We start from the raw sequence: 26,873 nt of genomic DNA on the forward strand, positions 1-26,873 counted from the left end.
CTTTTAAATTCTGAAAAGCATGTAAAAAAATTATTGTAAAAGTATGTCTTTTATGGTTTAATTTGGTGGCAGCTTCTGAATAGCCATTGCTTTTTGTTGAAACGTGTGTTAAATCCCAGGTAAGTACCACGATCCCAAACAGGTCTGGCCTAAAAAAAAAAAAAACACTAGGCGTGGGAATCTTCATATCAGGTGTCTTTCCGTGAAGGAAAATGAAAAATTCTCGAACTGAAGCATGGTTCCTGGAGGAAACTCCTCCTTACCTGTGAATCAGATCTGAACGAGTTCCCGGATGAAAACGGGAAACCCAGAGCATCTCATTCATGCTGTGATGATGCCATTCAGATGATGCCACGCAGAAACACGATCACGGGCGAAATTTTCCAGCTACACGTAATCCTCAATGTCCTGGGGTTACGTGAGCACTCGATGCAAATGAAACGACTTCCTGTGTTATTTTGTCACCTCAAGTCTTTTTTAACAAAAGCCCCAGATATTATTTACTGTTACACGAGCCAAAAACATAAGCAGCATTGCATAAGACACAGATAAAGAGAAAGAGATAGTTTTCTATTGGAAAAAGTGCAATATGGAGCCTCTTTTATGACTTTTTTATAGAGATTGTTCTGTATTTATGACCGGGAAAGACTTAAAGGAAGGAAACGTGCGTGGTGTGAGTAAATGAGGACATGTTTTTCATTTCACTTCAAGAGCAGGAAGGGTTTTCAGATGTTTTATCAGAGAACTGCTGGAAAACATCCTCCTCTTCTAGTCAAAATGAAACTACTTGTGAAACACAAAGGAGCAAAACTGGGAAGTTTCTTTAGACAAGAAGAACTTTCTTTAGACAAACTAATCTATCTATCTATCTATCTATCTATCTACCTTTCAATCTATCTATCTATCTATCTACCTGTCTATCTATCTATCTGTCTGTCTGTCTGTCTGTCTGTCTGTCTGTCTATCTATCTATCTATCTACCTGTCTATCTATCTATCTATCTATCTGTCTGTCTGTCTGTCTGTCTGTCTGTCTGTCTATCTATCTATCTGTCTGTCTGTCTGTCTGTCTGTCTGTCTGTCTGTCTATCTATCTATCTATCTGTCTGTCTATCTGTCTGTCTGTCTATCTGTCTGTCTGTCTGTCTGTCTGTCTGTCTGTCTATCTATCTATCTATCTATCTATCTGTCTGTCTATCTGTCTGTCTGTCTATCTGTCTGTCTGTCTGTCTGTCTATCTATCTATCTATCTATCTATCTATCTACCTGTCTATCTATCTGTCTGTCTGTCTATCTGTCTGTCTGTCTATCTATCTATCTATCTATCTATCTATCTATCTATCTATCTATCTATCTATCTATCTATCTATCTACCTGTCTATCTATCTATCTATCTATCTATCTATCTATCTATCTATCTATCTATCTATGTATCTCTCTATCTAATTAATCCCCTAGACTTTCTGGTATCGGTTGACTTGCTGGTTCCAGTGATGGTTTACCGGATTGAGGGATGATTTCACGGCGCTGTGATTAATTTCTCTGCATCCTCGTATCGAAGGGAAGCTGAATTCTTCTGAGACCAAGTTCGGCTTCTGACGCGTCGCCGACCAGCAGCCAATCAGCAGCGAGCTCGCGGAAGCGCTCCGCTCTTGAAAAGCGTCCTCCTCTGATCGTCTCGCGCAGAATACAAAACAAAACAAACATCCCGGGTTGCGGCGCCTGCTCGCGCGCGGCTGTCTTCAGTAAGTAAGTGAATGAGTCGGTTTCGCTGCTTGTTTTGTATTTTAAAGTCTTATTTCGGCCGGGTGTCTGCTGCTGGCGGCGCGTGATGTCACCCAGGTTTAACATCCTGTCGCGCGCCTTGTGTTTTTGGGGTGTGATGCACTTTGAAGGTGCGGGTTTTGTGCAGAGAAATGGTGTGACGCTTTAAATGCCGCAGATGTTAACAGTATGGAACTTTTCTAAAACGAAACTTTTCTTCTTTTTCTAAAATGTATTACTGTTATTATTGTTTCATGCTGAAATTCACTAATAGGTCTTAATCGAATAGGCTGTATATATTGGTTGCTTTATTTGTTGTCGGATAGCAAGATGCCACTTAGATTGCATGCCAGATGTACCATGCCATTAGTTGCTGTACCACAGTTTATTTAGTTGGTGAGATAGTATTTTTTTTTATTGTTTCAAAACCATACCTCAATTATTGTGCACTGGCCAACGTTGTATTCTATTCAAATTTCACTTTATATGCTGTTCGGATATACAGACATACCAGCCTATTAGTTTTTGTAGTATTGTTTTATACTTGTAGTTCAGATCTACCCTCACATGATGCAAAACTGTCCCTGGGACAGCACCTTTCAAAAGGTGAGTGTGTACTATTAAAAGTATTAAGGGGTAATGAAAGATCTTTCAGATTTTGTGCCTTAAGGGTAATGCCTCGGTGACAGCTTTGTGTCTGAGTAATTTCCTCATTCACCCTTAACTGGATCTAACACATCTGTGGTAGATCGGGGCTGATATGTAGCTTGAAACCCCCCTTATTGGAGAAAACGCGGTTAGACCAAAGTGGTTAGACCGCTTAACCCCGGGTTGCCCAAAAGGTATGCCATTTTTCTTTTTAAGTGAGTTAATGTGAGAATGTGGGTGTTTTTGTTATCGCATGAGTAATTCTTCCCTGTGATATAAACTAGAGTAACCCGGGGGAAATCACTAGTCAGTAGTTTCCTACTCCAGCGGGGTTGAAAATCAGTTTCTGATAATATCATCCCAGACCCGGTATGACTGCTCGGGTGCAGACGGACATCTTCTTATCTTCCACTCGAGATGTCTGGATTGTGTTCGTTCACTGGTCCTCTAAGGGTTACCAGAAATTGTATAAAACGTTTATGGGTTTTATAGAAATGTGTGTCATTTGCCCATTTGTATACTGCTCTTCAGAAGCGTTAAGAGCAGAAGATTTAAAGGGCCGAGACAAAAAAAAAGATCCAAACAGCAAGACCATATTTTTCACAATATTTACAGATATTATATGTATCAATGTGTATAAAAAAAGAAATTAATTAATTAAAAAAAAAAAAAAAAATATATATATATATATATATATATATATATATATATATATATATATATATATATATATATATATAATATTATATAATATAAAAAAATATATATACAGTTTTTCTCAATTGCTTTGGCACATTTTTTTCAAAACAGTCTTAACTTTCTCTAAACTGTTAGTGCAAATGTCAAAACTGTTTGCTGGAACTTCAGAACTCTATTGCACGTCTGCAAAATGTAGTTAGTCACCCAAAACTTTTCATTCATGCTTCAAAACCTAGTTATCTTGTCAGTCATTTGGCCAAGGCCACCAAAATATAAAGTATTTTTGTCATTGTGTGAGCCACGCTGGTCAAAATGTTTAGCTTGTTTTTTCACCATGGCACTCAACCATGGAAATTAAGGTTTTAGTAAAACAAACAAAAACAAAACAAAACTGATATTTGTTGAGAACAGTCAATAGTACATAGAAAAAAAAAAAGTATATGAACATTTGTATTTATACAGTACATTTATTTTGTAATGCACTACATGTAATCGGAAATCTTGCTCGTCCAATTACTGTACATTTCAGATGTCTTACGTTACCACAAATGCAAAATAACACCCATGAGAAGAAGAAAAAAATGATTCTTGGTGGACATCCTGTCGCTCTTGTTGGTCAGGCCAAAGATTTTCATCAGCATCACATCTGATGTTTTCCATTGCAATGCACCTGGGGAAAAAATCTCCTTGAATGCCGTACCCATCCCCTGCAATGATCAGCTGTGATGTCCTCACATGCAGCATTCATGGCATTCAACAGAGACTTGACTCTTCTATTTCCACCTCTTCCTCTATTGTGTCTTCCTCTAACACCACCACCACGTATTCTTACACGTCTTCCAATTGCTCTTCTACACGAGCATGTTGCTGCAGTTCAGGGTTGTGGAAGTCCTCCATTTTCCAAAAAAAAAAACTGGTAGTGATTGTGCTGTAGGCAATCTACATATATATGCTCCCAAACTTGATGGGTTACATGGTTGAATTAATTGGTTGATTGGTTGATTCAAATTGTGTTGCAATTAGAGAGTCATTAGCCAAATATCAGACATTACAAACAATGTCAATGACAGATATTTATAGAATATACATGTATGTATACTAACTTTTCATAACTGAATGGATCGTTTTGAGTGTGATGGCTTACACAATGAAAAAGGATTGAAAAGTTATGAAGAGTTTGACAGTTAAAGTGAGAATCGTCTGATCAGTTTTGATCAACAAGCCATATGCAATTAATTTTTGTGCAAAAATGCAGACAATTGTACTTACTGTTTGCGCACATGTGCCAAAGCATTTGCAATTTGCTCAAATCAATAAGAAATTCTAATCTGATGTGAACAAGAAGCTAATTGTTTAGAGATCTGAACTTATTGTTTTGAAAAATTAAAAATTTCATTCGAGAATTGAGCCAAAGCAATTGAGAAAAACTGTAATAGTATATATAATATTAAATAATAAAATAAATATATGTATATATATTATGTATATTGTGGCGAGGCAGAGGAAGCACAAGAGAAACAGGTGCAGTGAAACCCCGGAGGGTGTATTTATTAGATAATACACAGAAGGTGCGCGTGAGTTCGAGGCGTATGGGAATGCAGCGGTGCGTCCGGGAAGTGTAGCGGTGAGTCCGGTGAGTGCAGCGGAGCGTTGTCTTCAGTGCTTTCCAGTGCTCGGAGTGGTGAGGGAGTCCACGGTGAGGCAATCGGGAATTAGCTCAGGTAGGCTCGTCACGGTGAGGCTTCTGGGAGATAAAGAGAAAGACAACAAGTTAGTGTGCAACCCGGAGTCTCGTGGCTCACTGAAGCCGTCGCCTGGCCGGGCTTATCTGGCCCGCGGCTGATGAGCTCCAGGTGTGGCGAATCCTTCGTTGAGTGGCTGGTGAAGGTGTTCCTGGTTTGTTCCCAGGGCAACGCTGATCCGTCCTCGGGACGCCACACACCTCCCAAGCGCTGTCCTGGTCCTGGTGGATAAAGCAGAACGTAGTAACGGGAAATTTGGGGTGGGTGGGAGTGACCCTGACAGACCTGCAAAAGCCGACCACATCCGTGATAGGCCGCCGGCGTTGGCGTTGGCTGTCCCAGCGGTGTTGCACGTCAAAGTGGAAGTCCTGGAGCGCGAGGAACCAGCGGGTCACCCTGGGCGTTCGTGTCCAGCCTGGCCATCCACTGTAGAGTGCGTGGTCGGTAAGTAGGGTGAACCGCCCGGCCCAGGAGGTAGTACCGCAGTTCCAGGACTGCCCACTTGACGGCTAGGGCCTCCTTCTCTACCTGGCGTAGTTCTTCTCGGCGGGGTCAGCTTCCTACTGATATATAGGACCGGATGCTCCTCACCCTCCTGGATCTGGGACAGTACGGCTCCCAGACCCACATCAGAAGCATCCGTCTGTAGCAGGAAGGGCAGCCGAAGTCCGGGGCTCTCAGGACAGGGTCCGAGGTGAGTGCGGCCTTAATCCTCCGAACGCCTCCTCTGCGTCAGGGTTCCACAGAACCCGTTCAGGCTGCCCCTTCCTGGTCAGGTCTGTCAGAGGGGCGGCTATGGAGGAGAAGTCGGGGATGAAACAACGGTAATACCCTGCCAACCCCAAGAAGGCGCGTACCTGGGTTTTGTTGGTGGGCCTCGGGTCTCCTGGACATGGCGATTTTGCTCTCCTGTGGCCGGATCAGTCCTCTCCCAACTCGGTAACCCAGGTACTTCGCTTCGAAGAGCGCCAGGTGACATTTCTTGGGGTTGGCGGTGAGTCCAGCCCGTCGAAGATCGCGAAGCACCCTCCGCAGGCGCTCCAGATGGTCCTCCCAGGTCTCCGAGTGGATCACAAGGTCGCCAAGATAGGCTGCGCGCACTGTTGGTGGGGTCGTAGTAAGACGTCCATTAGTCGCTGGAAGGTGGCTGGTGCCCGTGTAGACCGAAGGAAGGGACCGGTATTGCCAGTGGCGCCGGGGGTGGAGAAAGCCGTTTTGGCTTGGCTTCCTCTGACAGCGGGACCTGCCAGTATCCTTTGGTGAGATCGAGGGTGGAGATATACGGGCCCTTCCAAGACGTTCCAGCAGTTCGTCTACACGGGCATGGGATATCCGTCAAACTCGGAGACCTGGTTGAGTCGCGGTAGTCATTGCAGAAGCGGAGGGTGCCGTCAGGTTTTGGAACCAGGACGATGGGGCTGGACCACGGGCTCGTCGATGGTTCAATCACCCCCAACTTCAGCATCTGATTTACCTCCTCCTCAATAGCTCGCCGACGAGCCTCAGGGATCCGGTAGGGCCGCTGCCGGGCGACGATGACGCGGGAGGGGTCCGGATCTCGTGCTGGAGGAGGTTAGTCTGCCCGGCGTGGGCGAGAACACATCCGAGAACGGACCGACCAGATGTTGGAGTTCCGTCTTCTGTGCGGGAGCGAGCAGGGCATTGGTGTCGACGACCGGGCCCTCCTGAACGGTGAGTGCGGATAGGTGTTCCCTAGTCCCCACCCACTTCTTCAACAAGTTAATGTGGTATATTTGTTCGGTACGCGTCGACGGTCTGGTTGGCGGACTCGGTAAAATAACGGGCGATCTTTTCCAGGACGGTATATGGGCCTCTGCCAGGTGGCCAGGAATTTGCATGCATTGGTGGGGACCAGTACCATGACCCGTCGCCGACCTGGAATTCCCGGGGTTGTGCAGGGCGGTTATAGTGCCGTTGTTGTTGCTGCTGGGCTCTGCGCCATGTGCTCCCCCGACGAGGGCATCACCGTTCAATCCGGTCCCGCATGGCGAACATGTTCCACGACCGACCCTCTGGGCATCCGGCTGCTGCTGCTGCTCCCAGGCCTCTTTGCCACGTCCAGCAGGCCTCGCGGCTGTCGACCGAACAGCAACTTTCGAATGGGGTAAAGCCGGTGGAGGCCTGGGGCACCTCACGCACCCGAAGAGGGCGTAGGGGAGCATCTGGTCCCAGTCGCGTTTGTCCTCGGAGACAACCCTTCTCAACATTTGCTTCAGTGTCTGGTTGAACCGCTCCACAAGTCCGTCCGTCTGGGGGTGGTACACTGAGGTGCGCAGCTGCTGGATCCGTAGCAACCGGCAGAGGTCGGCCATCACCCGGGACATGAGCAGGGGTGCCTTGGTCGGTCAGTATCTCCCGGGTATCCCCACTCTGGTGGACAGGGTGAAGAGCTCCTGGGCGTCGCCTTGGCGGTGGCTTTGCGGAGTGGGATGGCGGGGGGTACGGGTGGCGTAGTCCACGATCACCAGGATGTGTTCGTGGCCGCGGGCAGACCTCGGCAGCGGGCCCACCAGATCCATCCCGATGCGCTCGAAGGGCACCTCGATTATGGGCAGCGGGATAAGTGGACTAGGGGAGGTGGCGGGCGAGGTCTTCTGGCACTCTGGGCAGGCCTGGCAGAAAAGTTTCACGTCTCCGTCGAGCCCGGCCAGTGGAAGCGGTCCCGGATCCTCTTGATAGTGTTGGCGGCCCGAGGTGTCCGGCCAGCGGGTGGCGTGGGCGAGCTCCAAAATGGTGTCCACTTTCCCTCGGGGCACCACCAGGAGCCGCGTTCTCCTCCCCTCCGCGAGGCGACACAATAGAGAGCAGGCCGTTCTCCACAATAAAGTGGGGAAGAGGATGGGGCCGGGCCGCCTCCTCTCCATCCATGAAATGTACCTGGTTCCAGCAATTCTTGAGCGGTCATCCTCCCGCTGAGCCCGGCCGAGCAGGCCCCTCCGACTACCTGTTGGAACACATCAAAGAAAACATTAGTTGTAGGAGGAGGGGACTCACCATCTCTTCCGCTGTCCGATGCTGGGGAGAACGGCAGGGGCGGCGGTTTCCTCTCCCTTCTCGCCTCTTCCGGCGAGGGTTTCGAGGGCTGACAGGCTGTGTCGCGGTGTGTAGCGCCTCCTCGAAGCCCGGCCAGTCCCGCCAAGGATGATTGGTACTGGCAGATCCCGTTTGAGACCCACCTCCAGGGGCCAGCTTCCTCCGGCCGTCGTCACGGTGATGAGGCGGGTGGAAACTTTCCTGGTGTCCCCGTGGGCGCAGGTCAGTGGCAGCTGTTTCCGTGGTTCCGGCGCGGGGTAGGAGCGGGACTGAACCAGGCTAATGGTACTGCCAGAGTCAAGGAGGGCGCTGAACTTCTGTCCATTCAGGCCGATGGGGATTTTCGGTGCGGCGTGGGGAAGCTCCCGGTGGAGGCTGCAGCCTGCCAGCCACGCCTAGGGGGTTTGAGGCCTCTTCGGTTGGCATTGGCTCATCTCTCGCGGTCGGGACCGCCGCTCTCCATCGGTCGCGGGTGCCCTCCGGCGCGCGTCGCTCCTGGGACACCCTCCGGGAAAAGATGGCGCCCGCTCCCCGGCCTCTCGACGCTGGGCGGCTTCCGCCAGCTCGACCGCCTCCACCAACTCCGCAACGTTCTTGGGGTTTCTCATACCGACCGCCTGGCGATAATTTCGGGGAAGAGCCCGCAGGAGCCGGTCTATCACCACTCTTTCCACAATGATGGCGGGGTTGGTGTCCCGCCCAGGAGCCAGTGTTGCGCCAGCCGAGTAAGTTCGCGGCCTGGGTCCTGCCGGCTGGCGAGACTGGAAGACCCACTCTTGGAAGGCTTGGGCTGCGCAGACCGGTGACAGACCGACCCTGCCCAAGATTTCCTTCTTCAGGTTATCATATCCCTTCGCCAGGTCGGCCGGCATGCTGAAGTAGGCGCGCTGGGGCTCTCCTGACAGCAGCGGGGCCAGCGCGCGTGCCCAATCCCGCCGGTCCCATCCCTCAGTGGTTGCGACGCTCTCGAACATCTCAAGATAGATTTCGGGGTCGTCGCTGGCGGACATCTTGGGTATCAGCTGTGTGGCTTGCATCCGGGGATCAGGCACGGCGGGGCGTGGTCGAGTGGCGGCACGGAGGGCAGCGAGCTCCTGCTCGGTCTCATTCTGGCGGGTGGCCAAATGCTCTCGACGATCTGTTGCTGGCGAATAGAAACCTCTGAGAGGCGTTGGAGGAACTCCTCCATCTTCGCCGGGAAGCGTAGCGCTTTCCTGGGGAAAACAAAGAGAGAAGTTGATGTTGTGGGGACCTTTAATAAAGGCGGCGACAGCGTTCTTCCTTTTTCTCTTTGTTTTTCTCTGTTCTCTTGCGCTTTAAAACTGCGCGCATTCTCCACCACTTGTGGCGAGGCAGAGGAAGCACAAGAGAAACAGGTGCAGTGAAACCCCGGAGGGTGTATTTATTAGATAATACACAGAAGGTGCGCGGTGAGTTCGAGGCGTGCGGGAATGCAGCAGTGCGTCCGGGGAAGTGTAGCGGTGAGTCCGGTGAGTGCAGCGGAGCGTTGTCTTCAGTGCTTTCCAGTGCTCGGAGTGGTGAGGGAGTCCACGGTGAGGCAATCGGGAATTAGCTCAGGTAGGCTCGTCACGGTGAGGCTTCTGGGAGATAAAGAGAAAGACAACAAGTTAGTGTGCAACCCGGAGTCTCGTGGCTCACTGAAGCCGTCGCCTGGCCGGGCTTATCTGGCCCGCGGCTGATGAGCTCCAGGTGTGGCGAATCCTTCGTTGAGTGGCTGGTGAAGGTGTTCCTGGTTTGTTCCCAGGGCAACGCTGATCCGTCCTCGGGGACGCTCGTCACAATATATGTATATAATATAATATGTATATGTATATGTATATAATATTATAAAATATTTTAAAGAAATATATTAATATTTAATACAATTTAAAAATATATTTTATTTTAGATTTTTTTTTATTTACAGGTAATATAAAAATAATTGCAAAAGAGGTAGTAAAAGTTACATATATATACATATATTTAAAAATTTGTGTGTGTGTGTGTGTGTGTTAAAAACTTTTGTGTGTGTGTGTGTTTTTACTCATTATAATACATTACATTATGGACATTTCCTGCTTCCTGTACTGAACATAAATGTCAGAGTTTTACTGTTAAGACATCTCTGTTAGAAATAGCTGCTGGTCATTATATCAGTGGTCAATATGAGTAAGACTAATCGGATGAGATTCATTTAGAAAGAGATGAACTGTCGCTTTATTTCTGTACCTGTGTGAGATTTTTCTAGCTGGGACTGTTTAGGTTTTGCCCCTCGGTTCATGAATCATTTAAAATAATGCCCGTGAACTGACTCATGGCCATTACACGGCAAAAAACAAACAAAAACCACCCAGCTTCGTAGCTGTTATTCATGCGTATTTGCCGGTCTGCTGGCCTTTTGTAAATCAAGAAGTACTCGAGCGCTGACTCATTGTGGTCGTGACGATCAGCCGACACGCGAGCAAACGTTTGATGGCCTGCTGGGCTTGAGATCAGGATTCACGTGATACGGGCTTGATGTGTTGTGTTCATCTTCAGGGGTCAATGAGGGGGATGCTGCTCGTCGTTTTTCCGGCTCTGTTGTGGCCCGTCGTCTTAACATCAGGTATGATATAAGATGACAAAAGATGAAGCTGTAAACTGCTAATCAGTGTTTATCAAATGGAGCAAGTGATCTTTAGCTGCTTTGGAGTTTGAGAACGGATCTCAGTGTTGTCTCTGAGTTGTCTCATTTGAGACGCTATAAAATATATATAATACCTAACCGAGAGTCCTGAAGTATTGTCAGCCATAAAATATCAACATTTGGGCAATAAAAAAAAAAATATATATTTTTTTTAAATATGTAATTAATACAGTAACCCGTTTGCCACGGTAATCATACTTTAAACCAGTATGTGTAATATTCTAAACAATATTAAATAATAAATTATAAAGTCATTTTCAATAAATATACTTTCCTCCTTTTTTAAAAATAAATTTACAGTGTAAATACATTTAAATTGTCCAATTAATCTTCTATTATATATATATATATATATATATATATATATATATATATATATATATATATATATATATATATATATATATATAAATATATTAAATAAATATTTATTTATATTTGAACTAATTAATGATTTTTAAAAATTAAATTATCACCAAAAAAATAAATAAATAAATAAATAAATAAAAAAAAAAAAATAAAATATATATATATATATTTATAAAATATTTATATATTTATATATATATATATATATATATATATATATATATATATATATATATAAAATTATTATTATTATTATTATTTGGTTATTTGTATGTGTGTGTGTGTATATTTAATATATATAAATATATATAATTTTTTTATTACTTTTTTCTTTTATCATCACCAAAGATTATTAGAGTAGGTTTTACAAATTTTTACCTTTTAATTCATTATTTAATTCGTTGTGTGTGTTTTTGCGTGAAACCAACATAAATTATTATTAACCTAGTGTAATAAATTAAAATATTTAACAATAATAAACCTTTTGTTTTTCGTTACTATAGTTTTACTGTAGTAGACGTCAGTGTAGAAACCCTAACTGTAAGCTACTGTAAGCAGTACATTTAAGTGCTCGTGGCTGATAAATGTGCTTTCTGAGTGATGTTTTCTCACGGTTCTGAACTGCGAGTATCTCTAAAATGATGATTGTCGCCCGTCTTCCTCCAGCCCTGTTTACGGTCAGTTTACAGGAGAGCTTTTACGAGGCCGAGCTCCACGGAGACGTCAGACTAGTGTGCTTGTTCTCCAAGGTCAAAAGTGTTTCGGACCTCACCGTCATATGGAGCCGAGTGGAGCCGAAGCCGGCCTTGGACGTGTATCGTCTGGAGAGAGGCGCAGAAAACCACAACTACACCAGCGCTGCGTTCATAAAGCGCGCGCAGCTCGTCCACGAGCAGCTGAGTGAACACAGAGCCGTCCTGCGCCTGAACAAGCTCCGGATAAAAGATTCGGGCACGTACCTGTGCATCGTGAAAGAGGGAGGCAGCGGAGACTACAAGCAAGTCACGCTCAACGTTACGGGTCCGTATGCCTTAGAAAACACTTAGTTCTTTTCGGGACCCTTAATAAGACTCCTGCTGCGGTGTGTGTAAATAAATGTGATGTATTATAGATGGCGTTAATTGCGATTAATCGCATGCAAAATAAAGTTTTTGTGTGTGTAATATATATTTATTATGTATATATAAATACGCACACATGCATGTATATATTTCAGAAAAATATATAGTTTTTTATTATATTGATATAAATATACTTAAATATTTTACAAATATATACAGTATGTGTGTTTATTTATATATATATATATATATATATATGTGTGTGTGTGTGTGTGTGTGTATATATATGTATGTGTATATACTGTGTGTGTATGTATATATATATATATATATATATATATATATATATATATATATATATATAATAAACACACATACTGTATATATTTGTAAAATATTTAAGTATATTTATATCAATATAATAAAAACTATATATTTTTCTGAAATATATACATGCATGTGTGCATATTTATATATACATAATAAATATATATATATATATATATATATATATATATATATATATATATATATATATATATATATATATATATATGCATACAAAAACCTTTTAATCATTTGATAGCATTTTAATTATAAATGTTATTATATATAGCAAGCTGATAATATAATTAAAATAGATTATTTTATTACAGTCACTTAGCATGTCAGCATACATTGCAGAAGTTCACGGAAAAGTTAATAAATCAATAAAAGTCAATATTTCTGCAGTAATATGGAATATAACATCACATCTTGACTTTTATCTTGACTTTTGTACAGAGCATTTCTATGCATATACTGCAACAATTTCTGTGCATATTGCAATAATACAGCGATATACACAATAACACACAGCACAGTGTAAATCAGTTGCAACTTACACGTAAAAAAAAAAGATTATTGTGCATTAAGCCTATTGCATACTACAGAAATAATACTGATATATATATTTTTTTTTCTTTTCCAGCTCCTTACACTCCGGTGAAGAAAAGCATCTCGAAGACGGGCGAGGATGAGGTGGAGCTCTCCTGCGAGTCTCAGGGCTTCCCGTCGGCTCAGGTTTTGTGGAGCGACGGCCAAAGCGCAAACCTCACCGAGATGTCCAACAGCACCTGGCGCCCTACGGACGAAGATCTCCTCCTCGTCTCCAGCAGGCTGACGGTGAGGCGGGACCTCGTCAGTAACTACACCTGCTCGTTCCTCGTGAAGGGCGAGGTCCGGCAGACGGCCACCTTCAGCATCCCCGGTGAGTCCCGCTGCGTCTCACAAACGCAGCATTGAAAGTGAATGGGTGCCGTCGGAACGAGAGTCCGAACTGCTCGTAAACATGTAGATGATCTCGGACCATTGCTTCTGGGTGAAATGCATGCTTTATATTTATAAGTTGATACCTGAAACAGGAGGGAAGTGCACACAAATAAAGCACTGTTTACAAGAGAAACGGCTTTAAGCAAATACGTGCGTGGATTCTGATGTGAGAAACGACTCAAGATGGAAGGGTTATTATTATTTCAGGATCATGGAAGCAACTGTTTGAAAGGAATTCATTTCTCACGAACCCCAGAGCGTTTGTCTTCTCCAGATGTTAAGCGATGTGGATTATCGCCATGTTTTTCTCCGACTCTGATTCCGACGGCACCCATTCACCGCAGAGCATCCGCTGATGAGCAAGTGGTGGAATTTAACTCATTTTTTTCTTAAATCTAGGCCTGAATGCTTTTTCTAAACGAATGTAAGCGCTTTATAAGATCTATCGTCCTCCTACAGATTTGAAAGTTGCCCTCGTTTTCCATTGCGTGTGGCTTTTTGAGACAGATTTTCCTTGATGGTTTTCCCCCGGCTGTGGGGGCGTGATATCAGACGTTTAGATAAAGACGTGTATAAAAAGGAAAACAGATCAGCTTCAGATAAATGCGGAGGAGTGCTGCGTGTTGCAACTTTTCCAGCAAACATTAGTCACACAATGTTGTTTCAGCCTAAAGCAAGTTTCATTGTCTAAGTAAATGTAGCTTTAGTTACAAGCAGGGTTATTAGTGTCAGCTAAAAATTAACTCATAAAACATTAGGTGTTAAAATTGACTGAAATAAAAAATTTAATTTAATTTAATTTAATTTAATTTTATTTTATTTTATTAAATTTAAATTTAATTTAATTTAATTTAATTTAATTTTATTTTATTTTATTTTATTTTATTTTATTTTATTTTATTTTTAATTTAAAATTAAATTACATTTTATTTAAAAAATGAAATAAGGCAATATTTACATTTAAGTTTAAGATCACTAAAAATAAATGAGCTAAAACAAAAACTGTATAAATGCATTTACTAATGATTTTAAAAAAAGACTAAAATGTTAAAAAAGAGAAAGTCTTAAATAATGTGTAAAAAATATTCAAAATAAAATCCTATTGAAATCCTGAAGTTGCACTGGTTTGAATTTGCATTTATATTATATTATATATATTTTTATATATTTAAATTTATCATAAAAATTTTTTTTTCTTTTGCCCACTTGTGCATATTTTATCACGACCGATTAATATTTTTTCTCTTTTACAGATGACATCCTTCCTCACTGTTCTGGTCAATACATGTGGATCATTGCGGGGTCCTTGTGCTTTTTGCCATCGTCTCCACCCTTGTCATTCAGTACAGGAGAAAAAATGGTAATTTTCGTTGCACATTTATTTACCTTTATTTAAAATATTCCATTATAGCACTTTTTTATGCCAGTATATAGTATTTTATGCCATTTTTTTTCAAGCTTTGTATTATTTTAGCACTGTGCAGTGTATATATATATATATATATATATTTATATTTGTTGGTTTGTGTCTGATCTGATATGATGAGGCGGTTTTAGGCGTGAGCGGTGCAGACGTGCTCCATTGATTCGTTGTTGATTTCAGAGAGTAGTCATGCGAGTCGACATCACATGATATCCAACAGTCTGTAAAGGAGAAATCCCGGTTTATTCAGCATCTGCAGGAAATACAAACTGGAATTTGTCGACCGACACAGGTGGAAACCTCATTAGTCATCCCCATGCTGGGTGACCAGGCGCTTTGTAAAGGCTTAGAAATGCATAAAAGAAGTTATCCTGCGCTGATCTGAGCTCCTGTCTCTGTGGCATTGGGAAAATAGAACGATAAATAACCTGGCTACTGACCGATATGAATATACTGACTGTTGCTGCATCATGTACTCTAGCCGTCTCTATGCGCGCGCTTGGGTCTAACGATGGATTTCAAGCTAACGCCCGATAAATACACTTATAAAATTAAAGTAGCTTAAAAGGTTCAGATTCCTCTGTTTGTTAATGTTCAGGATCTGCAGGAGGTAAATACCCCAAATATTCATTGACAAGGCTTTACTTTTATTTATATATATATATTTTAATTCTATTATTATATATTATATATATATATATATATATATATATATATATATATATATATATATATATTTTTTTTTTTTTTATTATATATATATTATTATATATATTATATATTATATATTTTTATCTATTATTATATATTATAAATATATTTTATTTCTTTATTTTTTATTATTTTATATATATATATATATATATATATATATATATATATATATATATATGTTATTTCTTTATATTTTATTATTATATATATATATATATATATATATATATATATATATATATATATATATATATATTTATTTATTTATTTTATTATATATTATGTATATATTTATTTATTTATTTTATATATATATATATATATATATATATATATATATATATATATATATATATATATATATTAAAAAAAGATATATATTTCTTTATTTTTAAATATATAATATATAATATATAAGAGCTGCTCAGACACTGGCACGTGTGTACACTGCTGTCTTTATACAATATGTGACCTTTAAGATGAAGCTTTTTTAGGTTTTCTGCGCATTTCATAGTACTGATCCTGACAATGGCAAAATCACTCGTCCATTGCATGCGTTGGCTGCTTGGAAGAGCTTTTAACGAGCTGATGATCCGATTATAAAAGCATTACTATGCAAAGATGCTGTTTCACATCCCCTTTTTGCGTGCAACCGTGGGTAAATTCAATCATTTGTGATAACAAATATGTACGTGACCTCAGTCTCTATCACCTCTATCTTTGTGTATTCCCAGGTCAGAAAAACAGACAAAATGAATCATCTAAATGCTCTTTACTGTTTTCCTCCTCTGCCACCGCTGATGGTGAGTTTTTAGTGAACATGTTTATGCTTTTTATGATATGGACATTAACAAAAAGTTACTGTAAAGGCACTGTAAATATATACATGTATTAAAAGCATGCATTGATAATAAAATATATATATATATATATATATATATATATATATATATATATATATATATATATATATATATATATATAAATAATCTATCTGACAACAAATATTTAGCATGATATACACACACATTTAATTATTCATATATTTTGGGCATTGAACCGGCAATATACTTTTTATTTTTATTTTTACCTCAACAAGTGTTATTTTTCTATTACAGTTTAATATTTACATTTTTTGTTTTGATTTGTTTTTTCTTTTTCACTTTTAAGTATTTATTTATTTATTTTATTTTATTTATTTATTTATTTATTTTATTTTTGTTGGTCTCTATAGTTCAGGTTTGTAATATATAAATTAAAATTAAAATATGGCAATTTATTTTAGTTTTAGGCAATTAGGAAAAAAGCTTAACTGTAAGTTTTTGTATAAAAGTTGTTTATTTCATTTAAGCTTTATTCTGTAAGTTTTATAGTTTAGTTTTAGTTAACGCAATAAACTTACATGCATTGATCGTTTATTGATCATACATTTATTGATCATATTTCTCTTTCATTCACAGCTTTGCTGACCGTGAATGAGCTCAGACCACAAACATGTGACATAAACTCAGAAGGTAAAGCGTGTGCTGAAATAATAACAACAATGCATTGAGTTAATGATTAAATGCTTTTATATTCAGTTCAGCAGAAACCATAAATATGATATTACCCTTGAGGCCTTTAACTGAGAATGCAACAGCATTGTAATGTACTGTAATGTGTCTCGTTTCTGAAAAACGTCTAGATCACGTTCTGTAGCACATCTGGAGGTTTCGTGTGATCGTGAATCACTGAAGCCTGTTATAAATCTAGTTAGCGTGAGCATTAGTCAGATGGAGAGCGTCTTGTGACTCTTTGTTTGTCTTTCTTCGGTGCAGGAACAGCAGAAAAAGCTCCGTCTTTGAGGAGCGCGCTTATACGACAATATTCAGAGCTCCACACAAGCGCTGAGATGAAAAGCAGACTTGCTTCTTATGCACTTCTCAGCAAGTAAGTGACACAGCGTGTGAAGAGTCTTCCTCTAAAAAAACTTCCTCATGAACAGACTGATTGCTGTCTGTAAAACAATGCACACACACACACGCACACACACACGCACACACACACGCACACACACACACACACACACACACACACACACACACACACCCTGACTGATGAGCTTGCGATGCAGAAAATGTATTTTTGTCATCTTCTTATACAAATATCATAACATTCCTAAATGGAGATCTGGTTATAGCCTTGCTTTCTGAAAAAGTATTAAAATTTAAAATATGAAAAAAAAATTCCTGTTCATTTGACACAGTCACATTCTTTCTTAATTAAATTTATACTAAAATTTATGTAATAGTTTTTTTCTCAATTGATATGCATTTAGTTTTTAATGGTGAAAAATCACTTTTAGAGTTTTCTCGAATTATTAATGATAGTATATTGATTATATAAATATATAAATAATTCTGAAATGTTAAATTGGAATGTGAATCAGTATAATATAATCTAAAATCTAAAATAATGCTTTAATTATTTTACTATTTAATCAGTATTTAACATGTTAGTAATATTTAATTGTATGTATTTAATTTTATTACTTTGTTTAATCATTTTATTTATTTTATTCATCTAAAAATATAAAATTTTTATTCATTTAAAAATATTTTATTTATTTTTATTCATCTAAAAATATTTAATGTATTTTTATTCATCAAAAATATTTTAATTGTATTTATTTAAAATAAATTTTAATCGTTTTAATCATTCAGCAGACGCTTTTATCGTCTCACAAATGAGGACATTTTTTTATTTTTATTTATTTTAAGCATTTAACATTGTTTACATTTTCAATTTGTAGTACTTGTGTTTAACCTATCTATATATATATATATATATATATATATATATATATATATATATATATATATATATATATATATATATATAAATATATCTAATAGGAGTTGGCTTTAAGTCTTTCATTTCACTTTTATGTTATCTTGTCTTATAACAGAGGCACTGTCATGCTAGAATAGAAAATGGTCCTGTCCAAACTGCTTCTACAAAATAAGAAGCACACAATTCCCTAGAATATCATTATATGCTTTAATATTAAGATTTGTATTCATAGATATCGCTAAAGCAGTCAAACCTGTTCATTACAAGGGAGCGACCCAAAACGTCTGGCAATATATTGTGAATATAGTAGTGTTTCCAGCGAATCACGTTAACACACATTGCTCGTGCTTTCCGCGTTAAACCACATGTTCTCTCCCTCTCGATTCCAGAGAAGGCCGATCTCTAAACATCAGCTCCGTCCTGCCCGACAGGAAAGAAACCGTCCTTCTGCTCGGAGAACCAGGCTGCGGGAAAACCAGCCTAGCCCGGATCCTGTCGTCCTGCTGGGCCGAGGGAAGCGCGAGCGAGCCCTTCGGCGTCCGCCGGCTCCGTCTGCTTTTCCAGGTGGACTGCAGCCGAGCCAAAGGAGGCCTTTTCCAGGCGGTGAAATCCAGCGTTTCTTACGGACAGCCCCCGGACCCGTCCGAGCTGAGGCGGACTCTCCTGGGCTCGACGGACTGTCTGCTCGTCCTGGACGGATATCACGAGGGAAACCAGGACCTGGATGAATCGCTCCGGCGGTTCCTAACAGAGCGGCAGACGTGCCGGGTCTTAGTGACGTCGCATCCGGGAAAATGTCCGGCCCTGGAAACAACCGCCAGGACAGTACTACGGCTTACTCGGAAACCGGAAAGGCCTGGATCGTGAAGCCGGATCCGTTTCGTATTCGGATGATGCATCGGCCTCCTGTTTCTTGGGAATGTTTTACAGTCGGACTTTTGGTAAAGCGGACTCATTCTGGCAGGAGATCAAACCATTTCGCAATACTTGAATTCAGTTGCATTTGACCAAGTACAAGAAAAGAGAAATGAGATCACGGTTATTCAGCCTTATTACTGCAAAAAAGGCTATTTGCACTAATCGCTTAGCGTGGCATTGCGAAGTAGAAAAAAGGTTTTAATTACATCCCTGCGAATGCAGGAACAAACACGCGTCTTATTTGCATGTTTTCTGCGAAATACAGTTACAAACTAACCATGCCTACCGTTTTATCGGACCGATCATTAACTCAGAGACCGATCGTGCAAGAAGCAACTTCTCTTTTTGATTGATCTCAAACTTTCTGTAACGACGCACTTTTGATTTCGTTTGGTCTGTCGACGTAAAATGCGCCGGCTTTGTTTCAAGGAGGAAAAAAGTCAAAGTGAATGTTTTAAAGGCTTTTTCAGGATAGCTTTGCGCGCTTTGGCGGCTCGTTTTGACATGTTTGACGGATGCACAGGCGCCGCGCGAGTCTTTTCCGCGTAGAGAGCGCTTTCGCTTTCCTTTACAATGAATGGGATTGGCTTACGTTTCTGAGAAAACGCTTTAACTGGCAGTGAGCTGTAAAAAGGAAGTGCACGCTTCCCGCAAAGAGGAGCCCAAAAAAAGCGCTTGTCCTCGTGCAGGATGCCTTTTTCACTTTGTGAAAGCATTAAGTAAAAATCGACGCTGGAGATCAAACGAATGAAACGCTTGCGAGGTTTAAAGCTCCGACGGATAACCGTGTCTGAGAAGAAGCAAAAATAAAACATTAAGCATATGGAAAGCATATAAGTAGATTTTTAAGTTAAATTTTTTCCTAAGCGATTAGTTCAGATATGAATTATGATAAAGGGTCAAAGGTCACGCGCATGATGTTTTGCATCGCGCCCAGAATGATTAAAATCTGTTTTAAAGATGTGTTCGCCAGCGTCAGATGATTAAAGTGTATTTTTATCCTATCTTAGAAATGAATTTTTGTGGATGTGCAACAAAAGGACATTTTTGCATAATATGTGACATTTCCGTATGATTTTTGTATTCCTGTAATGATGCCACATCCATTTAAACTCCGATATGATCAAAATAATTCGATTTGTTCAGTCGCATAAAATAATATTGTGACTCTAATAGCGCTTTTGGATGTAACCTGAGATTGTTACATGGCAAAAAAATGGACAAGAAAAGTGTGTAGGCACGGAGGGATTCCCCCGTCTCTGAACCACCGATATTTCCTAATTCCTAAATCAACAAGACAAAAAAACAAAGGAACCAAAACAGGAGCGAGCGCGCTTTGTTGTCCTTTCTGTTTTAAACTGTAGTACTGAAACCGTGTAATATGCAAAGTTTGCGGCGATAATCCCCCGAACTCCCCGGTATTATTTTGCAAACTGAATAAAAATTTCAGGAGTACAAAAGCAACTGTCAACCGAAAAAAAAAAAAAAGAAATCACCTTTGGGTCATCCGAGGTGTAGTTGAGCTTGTTGCTTCATCGGGTTTGGAGAAATGTAGCATTGCATCACTGTCTCGGTAACGGATGCCCTGCAGTGAATGGGTGCCGTCAGAATGAGAGCCTGATGAGAGCACTATTATGAACCGAGAACTTATATTTTGGCTAGAAGCAAGTTGAGAATGTCTCAGTGATGGATTTGTTTCTTCTAAACGCAGCTTTTCACGAAATATTAAGAGCGGCGTGGATTACTGTGATGTTTAGGCGCTCATTCTGGCGGCACCCATTCACTGCAGAGCATCGGTTGGTGACGCAATGCTTTATTTTCCAAACCCGTTGCCATGATGAAAGCACGCTCGTCTCAGACGGCCTGCGCTTTGAGGTGCTAAGCAAAAAACCAGTTTTTCACTTTCCAATTCAGCGTTACGAGTAAAATGATTCACCGTTGTTGATTTATTGCCCGATCGATGCTATTTTTGCACCATTGTTTTGCTTTGTCCGTCAAAACCTAATTTGTTTGTTTTGTAATGCTTTTTTCTTCTTCATCGCGGTGTGTTGCTATTATCAGATTTGACAAGAAGTTTGTGCTCGGCTTGCTCCCGGCGTGTTATATCAGTAACTGTGTAAATTCTTAAATATGAAAGCGCAGTTGAATTCCCCGTTTGAAATAATGCACCTAATTGAGCGGCTGAGCGTGTTGGCTGCTTCCTGGTTTGTGTGTTTAATAGCGAGTAGTGGGGAATGACGCATGTAACCTCAAGCCTGTTTACGTCAGCAGGGACTCAGCGGTGCTTTCCAAGCGACTCATATCTGACCTCTCTTAACCTCTGATGGACACGATGACAGGCAGGGAAATAAAATATACGTTTATAATTGTTCCTTTAAATATGGGCACACTGGTGGAATCCGTCCGCTGGCGACAGCAATTACATAAAAAGTGACTTTTAGATCATTATAAATTAAGCTATTATCCACATTTAAAGCGGATCAATTTTTGACTCAGACACGTTGGCTGTACTGTATATTACAATGCATTTACATTGGCGTAATCTCTAAATTTATTTATTTTTTTTTGCGTGTGGTTAATGGAGGTCAGCATGAACAACACTGCTGCTGAAGTCTTTGCTAAATGCTGAATTAAACAGGCTATGAGAAATATAACAATCTTCACATCAGCTATAAATTATACATTAAATCTAAATTCATCCGTATTCAAGGCGTGAAAAGTGATTCACGTCAATGGCATGAACAGCAGCAGGTTTTTTTAAAAGAAGCGCTGTCCTTTAAAAGCTGGCGCAGCAGCGTGTTTTAACAGGCTCGCTCGTTAAAAGCGGTAATTTTACATAATTGTGTTTTTTTAAAGAAAGAGAACTTCAGAGTGTGTTGCCAGCCCTGACTTAACTTCTCTTTTTCATCTCATCGTGCAGTAGCATTTGCATACTGTACACGGGAAGAAAAACAAATGCTGCGTTAAATATTTATAAGCTGCAATACAAATAAATCAAAATCGACCGCTCATAAACCTGGGCAAATAAATAAACTATTTTATAATTTTTTATATTTTATTAATGATTGTTTTCTTTAAATGTTTAAGCTGTGTGGATAAACTTTGCAGGCGGCTTTTTACAGTAAGGAGCGTTAAGGAGCGTCTTTTTACAGTAAGTGCAAATATTTGCAAAATCACAACCTAAAAGCTTTTATGTTTAATAACTATTGAAGAAATTAACGAAAAGTTCAAATAAAGAGTTGGGGAGGGCTTTATTGTCCCAGTAAGGTGTCACCATGGCATCTATTTAATAATTTGAATGAATTATAATTAACATTTACACTCAATAAGTTGCATTCTGTTTTATTTACTTTTTATTACTGAAATATATGTATACATACACATGTAACTTTTTTTTTTTGAACAACAACAACAAAAATAGAATACACTTATACAAATAATTTCTTCCCATCCCAACTTATTATAAAGAAAATAGAGAAAATTAGCATAGCAGAAAATTACTGTAAATTACTGTAAATAGCATCTATTGCACAAATAGCCGCTGCCTAAAGTTAATGATACCAGATATTTCTTATATGAGGTTGCAATCTGGACTCATGATCCTGATGGACTTCTTTCTGAATCAATTCTTGGCTTGAAAAATAATATGTGATGCTTCCTCTTAGATATATTTTTCAGTCGCGGGAAGCAAGCCAGATATACTGTACAAAAAACACAGAAACACTGCCTAGTCATGCTTTCCCAGCAGCGTTTAATTTAAGAGGAAGATTAATGTGCGGTGTATAAGAGCCAACTCCTTCTCGTATAACAGCAGTCAAATATGCCCTTAAGAATAAAAGCAGCCGCTGAAAAGCCTCTGTATCAGTAAATAAGGAACAAGGAAACTCAACACAAATGAAAGGTGAAGGTGATGTTTCGTAAAGAATACCTCTTCCTGGTTACTTTTTATCTGCGTCTCTCTGCTGCTTGAGTTTTACTTCCTGGTGATCGTTGAGATTGTTTACAAACATATTTTGGGAAAGATATCGTTCTGTTTATTGTTCTGTAGTTCTATTCAGCGTTCTATTCTGTTGTCGTGGGTCCCGAGGAGGTACGCGTTTTGTTTAGCTGCAAAGGGTTATATATATATATATATATGTGTGTGTGTGTGTGTGTGTGTATATACACACACACACATATATATATATATATATATATATATATATATATATATATATATATATATATATATACACACACATATATATACACACACACACATATACACACACACACACACATATATTTATATTATAAAGCTACAACTATTCTGTGACCAACTAGTTTTAATTCTCCACACTATCTGTAGCATAAAACAAAAATCCAGCATGTTGCTGTAATTAAATAGAATAAAGTTAAGGTGAAATGCTCTGCCGCCAACCAGTGGTTAAAAGTGGTTAAACGACAGCAACCAGCCATAACACAGAGATTAAGCATATTGCTTTGCGTGCAACATCCTCACATTATTATTTAAATTTATATAAAGAGAGGAACTGCAATTAAAATGAGGCGCCACTGCCAGAACAATCATTAGTTCCTATCGTGAAATGAAAAATGAAAGCCCACTTCACATTCCACCCCCTTTAGATGGCAGAAATGCACTGATATTACAGCAGAAATCAGAGAAGAAGAATAAGGGCTGGGAAGAAGTGAAGAAACACTGCAGCAGAAACATCTTAGAGGAGAACATGAGGATCCAGAAACCTGCAGAGAGCATGAAGAAGATCCTGAGAGTCAAGGAGGTTAGTGTCTGTCTCTGAAGACCGATCTGAAGCATTATCTCACATTAGAGCCACTTATTATTATTATTATTATTATTATTATTATTATTATTATATTATTGCTATATCTAAAACAAAATGAGCCTCTAACACTGTATCCGTCTCTTTTGACTTGCTTTATTTATTATTATTATTTTAATAAAAATAGACTCTCTAACACTAGCTTTCCCTATTCTTTTTTTTTCTTATTTACCATAATAAAACCCTTGCTATGTGCACTACAGGCTATCTGAGACACAATTAAACAAAAATGCAAAATGATGAAACGAGCACGCGAAATAAAAGAGATGCAAAAGAACTAATAATAAATGCATTAATAGATGCTTAACGCAAACGACGTTATCAGCTAAGAATGAACATGCCTCTACTGCATTTATTCATCTTGGTATTTATTAATGCATCATTAAAATGCGGCTTTGTTGACGTGAACAAACAATGAATGACTTTTAACTAACATTAACAATAATGATAACGAATGCTATAAATGTAGTGTTCGTCCACGTTCATTAATGCATAGATATAGATCGTTTATAGATATTTTATCCGTTCTGAAACTGTGATATCGTGGCATTTGTATGCTTTGCATTGATTTTTTTCCCGTGACATTTGATTTCAGATCTGTCGGGAGTTACCGAATCGCCCGCCAACGCAAAAAGTTCCTCACGCGCAAGCGGTTTTTGCCAGAAAAGCGTCCCGAAAGCACGTTTCCTCCCGTGTCCCCACTGCGAGAAGAGTTTCTCCCGCAAAGGGGATCTGGACAGGCACGTGCGGGTCCACACGGGAGAGAAGCCGTTCTCCTGCGCCCAGTGCGGGAAGAGCTTCGCGCTGGCGGACGGTCTCCGGAAGCACGTGCGCTCTCACTCCGGAGTCAGACCCTGTCGCTGCCCGCAGTGTGGAAAGGCCTTCATCCTGCCGTCGCACCTGAAAAGGCACATGGCCATTCACGCCGGTTCCAAGCCGCACTCGTGCTCCCTCTGCGGGAAGGGCTTCTCTCAGCTGGACTGTTTGAAGAAGCACCGGAAGACGCACGGCGGGGCCAGGCCTCACGCGTGCTTCGAGTGCGGGAACGCTTTTAATTCGGCCGACGCTTTGAAGCGGCACCGCCGCGTTCACACCGGGGAGAGACCGTACTCGTGCTCCGAGTGCGGCAAGGGCTTCACCCAGTCCGGGCACCTGAGGCGGCACGAGAGGGTGCACACCGGGGAGAAACCGTACCTCTGCTCGCTCTGCGGGAGGGGTTTCAGCACGGCGCGGAATCTACCGGCTCACGTGAAGAAACACCGACCCGGCGCGTGCCGGATCACCCGGGGTGACGGAAACGGACGCGCTGACGTCTGGGGAGAGACTTCATCGGGACTCTCAGTATAGTACACGAACCTAGAGAAACGTGAATGGGGTTATTTTAGAGAGAGGAGAATATTTTCACGAAGAGGAAGAGTTCAGACACGTTATGTTCTAGTGTTTCCCTGTTGTAAATGTTTAAATTAATTATTTAAATTAATAGGCTTTCGTTATCATCAAAACAAACTTTTTAATCTATATTTATTCATGGTTATATAAGTGGAAGACAGTGATATAGATAAAAAAATAAACACACACTTTATTTACACACACACACACACATATATATATATATATATATATATATATATATATATATATATATGTATATATATATATATATATATATATATATATATATGTATGTATATATATATATATATATATATATATATATATATATATATGTGTGTGAGTGTGTTTATTTTAAATATGTAAAAAAACTAACTACACAAACACATTAACTGTGCATAATTTGTTGTATTGTATTCTGATGGCATTTGCTAGTTAAAGTCATTATTACAGATGAGCTTTTATTGTCAGCCCTGTAACTCCATACATTTTTTGTGAAAATGTCTAAAACTATATATGTAAATAAACAAATTACCTTAATCAAACATTTCTCTTCAGCTTTCAACAGAAATTTTTTTAAACGATAGAACATAATAAACCTTATTTGTGTGTTTTATATATATATATATATATATATATATATATATATATATATATATATATATATTTTTTTTTTTTTATTATATATATATATTTTTTTCTAAATATTTTGTATACTAGAAGTATCCAAAGTAGTATTATTTTATCATCATTTAGATATAGATATAAAAGTTATAGTTATTTTAAATTATTATCCATTTGATCAATTTTCATATTTTCCATCTTTATTCATTTTTTTAATTTTAGTCATTGTGTTACGGTTTTGTCGTTTTTATTAGTTGTTTTAAGGTTTTGTTGTAATTTTTTCATATCATTATTTAAACAAAAATGAGACGCTTTGACAACAAGCTGAAATAAAATCATTTTAAGCTGCTGTATATCGCTTTTAAAACAGTCACGTGGTTTTCGGCGGCCCGGAAGACGTCGCGCGTCATTGATCACGTGATCGCGTCGAACGTAAACATCAAATGTTTTCGGATCTTTTCGAAAGGCGATCGGTTTCCGGTCACCGAGCTCCAGCCGCACGAGAGGGAGCGAGGCCCTTAGATTAAACACCGGGGAACATTCACGAGAAGAAGCAGGAAGTACTTGAGCTGAGCTCCCGATGACTTCCTGCGGTGAAGATGGAGATTCTTCAAGAGAACAAGAACAAGAGCGATCCAGAACCCTGCAGAATTAAACAAGAAGATACCGAGGAACAGATCGGTTAGAGTTTATTATTATTATTATTAAGAACTTAGCGTCACTTTCAGAAGACCTACTGACTTCGACATTTTTGAAGCTGTCAAATTATGTAGTTAATAAAAGTGTTATTACATAT

The 26,873-nt window shown here is 39.9% G+C and overlaps 2 protein-coding genes across 3 annotated transcripts; both read left to right on the forward strand.

Annotated features, from left to right (window-relative positions):
* The first annotated feature begins 1,630 nt into the window (after positions 1 to 1,630).
* Positions 1,631 to 17,317, forward strand: LOC122332514 (programmed cell death 1 ligand 1-like). Of its 2 annotated transcripts, none has more exons than XM_043229829.1 (8): positions 1,631 to 1,744; positions 10,445 to 10,511; positions 11,628 to 11,981; positions 12,993 to 13,271; positions 14,587 to 14,693; positions 16,205 to 16,273; positions 16,931 to 16,984; positions 17,288 to 17,317. In XM_043229829.1, the coding sequence occupies exons 2-7, from the start codon at positions 10,451 to 10,453 to the stop codon at positions 16,937 to 16,939; spliced, it is 879 nt and encodes a 292-aa protein (XP_043085764.1). In that variant the 5' UTR covers positions 1,631 to 1,744; positions 10,445 to 10,450; the 3' UTR covers positions 16,940 to 16,984; positions 17,288 to 17,317. The 2 variants fall into 2 exon arrangements, with proteins under 2 accessions (XP_043085764.1, XP_043085763.1); XM_043229828.1 differs by having other exon boundaries at positions 1,643 to 1,748.
* Positions 17,318 to 23,861: 6,544 nt separating this feature from the next.
* Positions 23,862 to 25,633, forward strand: LOC122332518 (zinc finger protein 239-like). The gene is made up of 2 exons (XM_043229831.1): positions 23,862 to 24,001; positions 24,657 to 25,633. The coding sequence occupies exon 2, from the start codon at positions 24,974 to 24,976 to the stop codon at positions 25,406 to 25,408; it is 435 nt and encodes a 144-aa protein (XP_043085766.1). The 5' UTR covers positions 23,862 to 24,001; positions 24,657 to 24,973; the 3' UTR covers positions 25,409 to 25,633.
* Positions 25,634 to 26,873: the final 1,240 nt, after the last annotated feature.

This window comes from Puntigrus tetrazona, unplaced genomic scaffold, assembly GCF_018831695.1.
Source record: "Puntigrus tetrazona isolate hp1 unplaced genomic scaffold, ASM1883169v1 S000000105, whole genome shotgun sequence".
NCBI classification, from domain to species: domain Eukaryota; kingdom Metazoa; phylum Chordata; class Actinopteri; order Cypriniformes; family Cyprinidae; genus Puntigrus; species Puntigrus tetrazona.